This window comes from Ovis aries, chromosome 14 (assembly GCF_016772045.2).
Source record: "Ovis aries strain OAR_USU_Benz2616 breed Rambouillet chromosome 14, ARS-UI_Ramb_v3.0, whole genome shotgun sequence".
In the NCBI taxonomy this organism is placed as follows: domain Eukaryota; kingdom Metazoa; phylum Chordata; class Mammalia; order Artiodactyla; family Bovidae; genus Ovis; species Ovis aries.
The window spans coordinates 50,981,484-50,991,694 of NC_056067.1; the positions used below are offsets into that span (position 1 = coordinate 50,981,484).

General features: G+C 54.2%; 1 protein-coding gene across 1 annotated transcript; it reads right to left on the reverse strand.

The window, feature by feature from the left end:
* Positions 1–1,228: 1,228 nt before the first annotated feature.
* LOC101104522 (carcinoembryonic antigen-related cell adhesion molecule 4-like) lies at positions 1,229–9,029 on the reverse strand. Its single transcript, XM_042230986.1, is given in 9 exon segments — positions 1,229–1,605; positions 1,834–1,875; positions 2,291–2,322; positions 2,618–2,670; positions 4,129–4,249; positions 5,993–6,271; positions 7,580–7,653; positions 7,655–7,934; positions 8,886–9,029. Coding segments are annotated over 9 exon segments (1,011 nt in total). The 5' UTR covers positions 8,950–9,029; the 3' UTR covers positions 1,229–1,539.
* Positions 9,030–10,211: the final 1,182 nt, after the last annotated feature.

The window sequence follows — 10,211 nt, forward strand, 5'->3', positions numbered from 1 at the left end:
TGTTCTAGTATTGTTGCCTGGAGAATCCCATGGACAGAGGAGCCTGGTAGGTTCCCAGTCCACGGGGTCGCAAGAGTCAGACACAACTTATTGACTAAACCACGATGAGGAGTTTGCAATGAGAGAAGATGATGACCACAACCTTGAGAGATGTGATAGAGAGAACAATGGCCCCTCAAAGTTGACACATATTTTTTAAAATTTTATTTATTTGGCTGCATTGAGTCTTCGTTGCGACATGCAGGATCTTTTGTTGCAGTGCACAGACTCTCTAGTTGTGGTGTGTGGGCTCAGTAGTTGAGGCATGCAGGCTTAGGTGGCTTAAGTGGGATCTTAAGTTTCCCAACCAGGGATTGAACCCATGTCCTTTGCATTGCAAGGCAGATTCTAAATCAACTGGACCACCAGGGAAGTCCCTGTCCACATCTTAATACCCAGGATCTCTGCAGATGTCCCAAGATAAAGGGAATTTATAAATTAAGGATCATGCGATTAGGAGATTATGGTGAGTTATCTGATTGGGCCCAACATAATCACAAGGGTGGTCCTTATAAAGAAAAAGGAAGGCAGGAGAGGCCGAGCCAGAGAAAGACATGTGATGATGGAAGCAGAGCATGAATTTAAGATACTCCACTGCTGACTTTTGAAGATGGAGGAAGGGGCCACAAGCCAAGGAAAACAGGTAGCCTTTCACAGCTTGGAAAGGCAAGGAAACAAACTCTCTCCTAGACTATCCAGAAAGAACAGAGCTCTGTTGACATCTTGATTTGTGTTGTTTTATACCACAGGTTTGTGATAAGTTGCTACAGCAGCAATAGGAAACAACAAGAGGTGTCACCTTCTCTAACCCAACATTGTGTGCATATGAGATAAGGAGTATCTTAGAGCCAAATCAGGATGTGAAACTTAGCAGGTTTTGTAACTGTCTCTTATCTCATAACAAACAACACTCAGGCAATGGCCAGACATCCTCCCGAACTCTGGGCTCTGTGCCTTAGTGCACAGACCACTTTTGTTTGGGTGAATGTGGGTAAACTGACCCATGTGAACTTACATGGGAAGATCACCCTTCCCAGGTGACCTCAGTTCTTCAGGTGTGTGGAGGGCGCTGCAGATGAGGCTCAGGTGGGAGGAGGCCCGCGGGCCACATCAAGGAGGAGACAGTTTGTCCCATTGCTGTGGAACCTGGGTGAGTTTAGGTGGGAGGAGCCCATGTGCACAAAAAGAGCAAACGAGAGGAAAGTCCTCTTTATTCAGACCTCTCAGGTGGTCCACAGTGGGTCACAGGCCCAGCCACTTTCCTTGGAAGCCCTCAGTTCCTTGGGGAATGGAAGTCCTTGTCTTCATCCATCCAGGGCTCAGGGCAGCCTTGTCAGGGCCTCCAGAAGGCCAGGAGGGACACTAAGGCTGAGCCCAGGCCCCCCAGTATCTTCAGGGGTCACAGCTGTTTCTTTGCTTCGGGTGTCTGACCTCACTCAGACTCTGGGGTCTCACGTGGGCTCTTCTCCACACCCCTTAAGGGGAAGTTCCTGGAGCAAACTAAGAAACCACATCTACTTTGGGGTTGATCTGGCAGTAGATATCTGTGTTGGGATAGAGTAACTCCTGTAGAGAAAGAAGAGGCCTTTGAGCCCCTATAAACTTCTCAGAACAGGTCCCAGGATCTTCCTGGCCCAGGGTCCACAGGGCTGCTTCGTGGAGGACCCGGCTGTGCTGGAGGCTTTCTGGGTCCAGATACATCACTCCTCTTCATCCATTTTCCCACTTTTGCTGCTGTTTCCTGGAAAGTACCCTTAAAAGTGCAGGATCAGACCATTCATCCCCAACACTCACCTCATAGATGGGAACAGCTGGCTTGGGGCTGGGTAGGGAGGCCTGGGTAGGGGAGAAAGTGGGTGTCAGGGGGACAGGGAAGAGAGTCATTTCTCCTCAGAAGTGACCAGCCCTGCCTCCCAAGCAGCCACCTCCAAGCCTGAAGCCCTCACTTCAGTCCCCATCTGGCTGCATGCTCCACCCTCAATAGCCCGAGACTCTGTCTGAAGCTCCTAGTGCCCACTCTATTCCTGGCTGGACTCCAGGGTTAACTGTGAAGGGACCAGGCAGGCTTAGGGCAGGGCGTGGGGGTGTCCTGCCCCTGAAGTGAGTCCCAGTCCTGACCAGGATGGGGTTCATGTTGCTGGCTACCCTGGAGTGAAGGGTGTCTGTACTGTGAAATGCTGGACAGTCCCACTGCCCTGAGTCTGCACAGCTGGGACCACAGGGAGAAGAGACAAGGAAAGAATGTGCTTACCGGGGAGACAGAGCTGCCAGAGGGACCATGTCCTAGGAGCAGAGACAGCAGTTAGCACCAGGGGTGTGAGGAAGCTTAGCCCACCCTCCAGGAGAGGCTGGGGGTCCTCAGCTTCCAGAGAACCATGGGAGAAGGGGCATCACCAGGGAGAGACCTTCTGGGCATTTAGGGTCCAGTGAGGTGACCCGTGACTCAGAACTTGCACGTCTAGCAGACCAGTCAGTGCGGATCCCCTGTGATGAAGCCCCAGCGGGTGGCTGGCTGGAGCAGACGCTGGAGGATAGGACCAGGGTGTCCCAGCTGCGCCCAGGCTGAGAAGACACTCACCCAGGGTGGTTGCTGGAGGCCGGTGCTCTCTGAGGTCATTCTGGCCACTGGCCCTAGAAAAGGTCACGATTATTTTTGAGGGTTGCAGGAGGCAGGAGGAGGTCACAGCTTTGGTGTCAAAACAGGGAACAAGGAGGGTTCCCTTTTCTAAACAGGGAGTGTGTACATATGCGGTCAGATGCACAGTCGCGTCCAGCTCTTTGGGATCTCGTGGACTGTGGCCCTCCAGGCTTCTCTGTCCATGGGGTTCTCCAGGCAAGAATACTGGAGTGGGTTGCCATTTCCTTCTCCAGGGGAATCTTCCTGACTCAGGGATCAAACCTGCGTCTTCTTCGTCTCTGCATTGCAGGTGGACTCGTTACTACGGAGCCACCAGGGAAGCCCAATCAGGGAATGGAGAGACCTCCATTCTCCACCAGTGCTGTTTAGGGGGAGAGGGCCCAGCAGAGAGGAGCTAGGGAAAGTCCTTAAGAAGCCACATCCATCCTGGGCTCAGAGAGGAATTACGTGCAGGTCAGTGGCAGTCCGGGAGAAAGTGACCTGAGAAGGGACAAAGGACCCAGTAAAGGAATCAGCCCAAAGGCTTTGAGTGGAAGGGTCAGGTCCTCAGAGGAGAGCAGGGCCAGAACACACGGAGGATGCCTGGAGAGCCGGTGCAGCTTGGGTCCCTTGACTGGGGTGGGGTGGGGGGGCTCTGCGGTGGCCAGCCCAGCCCCTCAGGCTGAGAGATGCTGAAATTAGACAATGGCCTCTTTCTCTACCTTCATCTGCCTGGAAAGAGCATAAAGCTCATCTCCCGACCTGCTGTCCTGGCCTGGTCCACGTTCTCCCATCTCACACATCACGGGCTGTGGTTAACGCATCTGCCTCTTGGGAGACTCTGACCCGACCTGGCCTGTCCAGGTGGCTTCAGTCTCTTTGGCCACGATGACGCTCAGGTTCTGAGGCTGTCAACCTCTCCTTTCAGGGTGACTGGATTTAAATAAACTGCAGGATGTACTGCTTACTGAGCATTTACCGCCTGCCAGCACGGCTGCAGGTCTGCTCCGGGAGCTAGGACAGCAGTGGGCTGTTCTTGTTGTTCAGTCGCTCAGTCGTGTCCGACGCTTTGTGACCCCATGGGCTGTAGCCCGCCAGGCTCCTCTGCCCATGGGATTTCCCAGGCAAGAATACTGGAGGGGGTGCCCATTTCCTTCTCCAGGGGATCTTCCCGACCCAGGGATTAAACCCACATCTTCTGCATAGCAGGCAGATTCTTTACCACTGAGCCAGCGGGGAAACCCTGGACAACAGCAGTGGGGAGTGTCTAATTTACTGATGCAGAAGGTGTTGGGAAGCCACCCCAGGTCAGCATCTGGTGAAGGAGGGGCCGATGGATGAGAGGGAATGTCCTTGGGGGAAGTGGAGAGGCTGTGGAGAGCCAGGCCCAGAATCCAAGGGTAGGGTGTCTCTCTTCCTGGCTTGGCATCAGCCTGGGGGACAGGATTAGCATTGGGCATTGCCATTTGTACCTCCTAGTCATCTTGAGGAAAACAAAGCACCCCAGAATGATCACCAGTGCCAACCTAACCAGGATCCCAATCATGATGACGATAACGATCTCCCTATTGAGGGCTGGGCTGTTTTCTCGGCCTGAAAGGAGAAGACAGAGGGGGAGATGAAGGCCTGAGTTCACCTGACCAGGAAAACCACAAGAGGTCTCACAGGGGAGAGGGCCTGTTAGGGAGGAAGGGGATGCTTTGAGGTCTGTGTGGCTGTGTGTTTGGTCATCACAGTATCTTCCCAACCCTCCTGCTGCAGGGGGTTGCATCTCTCTCTCTATTTTAATCACGTTTGAAACCTCGGACTTTCTCTAACTCGACATTCTCTCACTGTAGCCAGCTCCGTGTCCTATTCGTGTTCCTGTTAAGGACTCCTTCCTCCTACATTATGCACCTCCGCCCTTGTTTTTCCTTCCCATCCCCATTGTCAGTCTTAGAGGGAAGTTCTGCTCAACTCCTGCCCAGTAATAATAACATTAGCCAACTGTTTCCAGTTCATTCTGTGTGGCTGGCACTGTGGGAAAATCCTTTACGTCCATCTGTTCTGATCCTTCCCTCCCCATGACGGAGGGGGTGTCATCCTTGCTGTGTGTACATACATCTGAGACCCACGGTGCTTAAATAAATCAACGGAGTTCATAGAACTTCCCTGCTGGCTCAGATAGTAAAGAATCTGCCTGCAATTCAGGAGACCCGGCTTTGATCCCTGGGTTGGGGAAGATCCCCTGGAGAAGGGAATGGCAATTCATTTCAGTATTCTTGCCTGGAAAATTCCATAGACAGAGGAGGTTGGTGGGCTACAGTCCACGGGGTTGCAAAGAGTTGGACACAACTGAGCAACTGAGTACGTAGCATATTTCATCTGGTAAGAGATTAATACCCATTTCTTCAGTTCAACAACAACAAAAGGCACTTGGCCCTGGGGACCCTTCTTTGTTTCCTATCTCCCCCTACATGAGGCTGTCAGGAGCTCAGAGAATCCCCTCCCCGCATTCCAGGCTGGACCCAAGGTCTGCCAGGAGAAATCAGGCAGCAGGAGGAAGAAGGGTCTGCTGAGATGTAGTGGGAGGGTTCAGGGGCTGATTCGGAATTTGCTTGTAACTTCTGGGAAGTTGGGAGGTAACTTCTTTCAGATTTGTTTCTGAAAACCTACAGGCTCTACCACAAAGCTTGGTACTGATGGGCCAGGGGCCACTTACCAGAGACTGTCATAGCCTTGACTGTGGTTTTGCTGGGACCAGTGATGAAGTTATGGACAAGGCAGTTACAGGGTCTACTCTTATCTGCAGTGATATCGGGGATAAAGAGCTCCTGTATGGATTGTGGGGGCCTCCCGGTGATAAGCCAGGGACACGGTGTGGCTGGGGTTAGAGGCTGTGTGGTGGGAGAGGTTGAGACTGACAGGAAGTGGTGGGGGTGTCCGGGCCATCTGAAGCAAAGAGCATAAAGCTACACGTGACGCAATCAGAGGGAAGGGAAATTCCTCGTCTGTATTAGGGCCCCAGCATCCTTCTGTCTGGATCACAGCCTTGTCGTAGAAAGTCTCAACCATTACCTCTCATGTTCACTTATCCTGAGTCCGAGATATTAACCTGTTTCTTCCGTCACAGGCTGGTGACCCTGAGCCTCTCAAGACACAGCAGCCCATCCCCTCCTAGTCTTGGTTCAAGGTGAGCCTGCCTGGGCTTGCCTGGGATAGGAAGTCATGGCCAGCCTGGGTGTCCAAAGGTGAGGGTCCATGTACTTGGACCTGAGAGGGATGGGTACGGCCTGGCCTCCAGCACTGCAGATTCAGCCAGGAGGCCTGGACCACGTAGGAACAGAGGTTACTCACAGAGGCCATTCTGGGTGGATGGGTCATCATGGGTGACATTCTCTGGATCCCCGGCTTCACGCACATAGAGTCCTGTGTCATGCCTTGTCACATTGAATACAGTGAGAGTCCTGTTTCCCTTGCACAGGTCCAGCTCCACGCTGTTGGGGAGGCTCTGATTGTTGACTGAATACATGTAGAAGACGTCCCAAGTCTCAAATCTACACGTTAACACCACAGTGTCCTCGTGCTGCCCAGGGTTGGAGTTGTTGCTGGTGATGACGGGTGTAGGCAACAGCGCTGTGCAGATAACAGAGAGAACATTGCCCCTTTTCTCCCTTTGGCTTCTCTACAAGCATCTTCAATCAGAATTGGCTTCTCTCACCTCTCAGCCAGACTGAGCCCTTCAATAAGGCAGGTCTGTGCATTGAAGACGAATGCATGGGGACCTGAGCCCAGAGAGTGTGAGGCCACCTGCTCTACGTCTGGGAGAAGCACAGGCTTCCTCGGGGGTCGATTGTGCAGCAGCGTTTAGTGGTGGACAGACCTGGGTGGGACTCAGAGACCACCTGGCGTCTGTCCTGGTTTTTATCAACCAGCCTCGGGAGAGAGCTCCCTGGGCGGCACCCTGGGGTCGAGGAGCTGCCAGGAGTGTCTTCCTTCCTCTGTTCCTCTCTGGGGGTGCTGACATTTCTCTGGCATCTCCAAGTCCCCCAGGGCATTTGGTTGATTCCTGGGGACCTTGTACCTGTGTGCTCTCCATGCCAAGTCTCAGGAGTAGGACCAGGCTGTGCCCCTGCGCGGATGTGGCTCTCGGGGCTGAGCCCTGGCTGGTGACCACCTTGGGAGCCTAGGGATTTGGCACAGGCTTCCCGGTGTCACTGGAGGCAGGAGCCCTGGGACAGGGTCTGGGAGGGGCTTCCTGGGGCTGAGCTTCTCTGTGAGGATCCCTGGGGCCCTCAGGCCAGGGTCTTCCCTGAGTCCTGCAGAGTCTTCCTCAGGGTCCTGGTCACGGGGAGGGGCGAGGGGGCTGGACTGAGAGTGCTGTCCCTCTGCTGAGTCCCTCCATCAGCCCGTCCTTCTCTACACAGTGTCTGCAGGGCCTGGCTTCCTGGAAGCATTTCTGACCCTTTGGAGTTTGTCTCCACAGCGTGTGTCCTGCACTGAACGTTCAAACCCCAACACGGGACATAATGCAGAGGGGCATGGGGGCAACTTCTGGGGTTGTCAGCCCTTCGAGTGTGAACAGAATTCATCCTGACCCATAGCTCAGTTGGTAAAGAGTCTGCCTGCAATGCAGGAGACCCTGGTTCAATTCCTGGATCAGAAAGATCTGCTGGAGAAGGGATAGGCTACCCACTCCAGTATTCTTGGGCTTCCCTGTGGTTCAGCTGGTAAAGAATCTGCCTGCAGTGTGGGAGACCTGGGTTTGATTCCTGGGTTGGGAAGATCTGCTGGAGAAGTGAAAGGCTACCCACTCCAGTATTCTGGCCTGGAGAATTCCATGGACTACACAGTCCATGGGGTCACAAAGAGCTGGACACGCCTGAGCGACTTTCACTTTCACTTTCCCACCCAATACGCCGAGGTCAGAGAGGAAGCACTCACTGTATATGCAGAGGTGTCCAGTTTGTCTTTCTGTCTGTAAATCCTTCTTTGTAATGAGCAGGGTGTAGGATCCTGTCTTTTTGGGTGACGTTCTGGATCAGCAGGGTTCCGTTGGGGTAAAGTGTCTCCCGTCTGCTGGACACAGGCCCATTGGTAGTTGCATTAGTATCTACCCTATACGATGCAATTAGCTGGGTGTTGTCTACCCTTTCTCCTCTGTGCCAGGCATAGCCTGAAGGATTCTCTGACATGTTGTGGGCAAGTAGAACATTGGACCCTTCTGCAGCAAGGCGGGGCACCATTTCAACAGCGAGCTGGGCAGTGGTGGGCGGGGTCCAGAAAGTTGAGAGTGAGACTAAGAGGGAAGAGAGAGAAACCAGTTAATTTCTGACCTGTGTGGGGGATGGGAAAATGGTGCCCTGGGTCCTGAGCAGGTCTCTTCATCCCTCAGCCTTGGTGTGTGTGTGCATGTGTGTGCATGTGTGTGTGCGTATGTGTATGGTGTGTGCGTATGTGTATGGTATCTGGGTATATGTATGTGTGTATATCCTACTGGTTCAAGGTCAGCAGCATGACCCCCGTCACTTCAGCCCCTCTGGGCTCAGTATTTCCTCTGCTTCCCCAGCTGTCCCCTGGTTCACCCCCTTGCTGCCCTCACACGCCTGCTCACATTCAGGGCCTCCTGGGAGATGCCTCTCCCCTCGACCAGCTGCTGTAAAGACCCTCCGTGCTCACTGCTGACCCTTCCCCGCTCCGGTTCCTGCGTGACGCCTGTAGCACCCGCCAGCACACTCTCCATCTCTCTGCTTGTGTGTCTTCCTCCTCACAGAGCGCGGGCTCCGTGAGGGCAGGGGCTTGTCTGATCCTGCTTGAAACCCAGGGCCTGGACCAGGCTCCAGACATTAGTACCTGGGGATGAAGGAAGGAGAGTTCCCAGGAATTCCACAGCCTGGTGTTTATTTGTCAGTTTCTAAGGGTGCCGGGTAAGGACAGTGTTTACTGTCCTGGTTATGTCTTTATCTGTAGTGACACAATACATTGTTATTATTGTCATAGTTTTCAACAAACTGTTCAGTGAAGAATTACACATAAAACCTACAGCAGTTGAGTCTTCCTGCCCCTCACCAGCTCTAGCTCATGCAGAGTCTCCTGTGGCTGAGCACCCCTCCCTCCCTGGTCCACTCCCCTCTGCCCTCAGTCTGAACAGAGGCCCCCTGTCCCCTCTCAGAGCCCCGTCTCCCCCAGGGACCAGCCAGGCTCTCGTTCTCCAGTCTCCGCCCCCTCCCTGAACACTGTCCCCTCTCACCTGCCAGCAGGAGCCTGCTCCAGGGGACATGCCGCCTGCTTGCAGGGCCTGACGGGGGCTCCATGGTACCTGCGGTCTGCTGTGTCCCTCTCTCTGTGAGAACTTCTGGTCCAGAAACGCTCACAAGCCCTGCAGTCCTTGTGTGAGCTCTGCCGTCCTTTCCCCTGTGTGCTGGGCCTGCCCGGGAGCAGCAGAACTTCGCTGGGTCAAGTGGCCCGGGGGCGTGGTCTCTGCTCAGGCTCCGCCCCCTGCCTCCCCTCTCCTCCTTCCCTCCCTCGTGGCCCCTCCCCCTTCCCCCTCTGTCCGTATTTCTATTCCCTGAACTCTGCTGAGTCCTCTGCCTTCTAGAGCAGTGATTCTCCACCTACACGCACACACACACACACACACACACACACCTACACACACATTCCTACACACAACACCCCCCGACACACACCCCTACTCACACATACCTACATCTCAGCTACACACAGACACCTAGATACACACACATCTACACACACACACACAGCCTTGCCTGGAAAAGCACAACCTGGGCGTGTCGGGGTCCGGGGTCCCCACTGCTCTGGATCAGATGCACACTCAGCCTCCCTGACAGCCCTCCCTCATCCCCTCTGGCTTTTCCCTTCAGAGGAGGAGCCTGGGGGTGGGGGGTGCATCAGGAATGCTTGTCACAGGGACGTCCTCCCCACGGTGCGTGGGAATCACCTGCGGAGCTTCATGAAGACTGAGAACCCCCAGGTGACACCTTAGAAATGCTGTTTCAGCAGCCACCAGGTGACACGCTTGCCCAGCCTGGCTGAGAACCCAGAACAGCGGTTAGGCCGCCCCACCCACCCCAGTGCTGGCCTCTGCTGTGCTTTGGTCTGGGGTCTCTCGGCACAGTCACAGATCCAGGGGTTTCCAAATTTTGGTGGTAATTGTTCCTGTGACACAGAAACCCAGCTCGATGCCCAGGGTCTTCCTGTTGTTCTCAAATATCTGGGAAGATTGCAGATATTTGACCCGCCTGAAGGTCACACTGACTCTGGAGGAGAGAAAGGGGTCACGTGTGTGATGACTGGAGAGGGGACCTGGTCTCTACCTTAGCTTGTCACCAGCCTGGCGTCTGTTCTCAGGGACTGCTGCTGTTGCTGCTGCTAAGACACTTCAGTCATGTCTGACTCTGTGTGACCTCATAGACAGCAGCCCAGCAGGATCCTCCCTCCCTGGGACTCTCCAGGCAAGAGTACTGGAGTGGGTTGCCATTTCCTTCTCCAATGCATGCATGCGTGCTAATTCTCTTCAGTTGTGTCCAACTCTGTGCGACCCTATGGGCAGCAG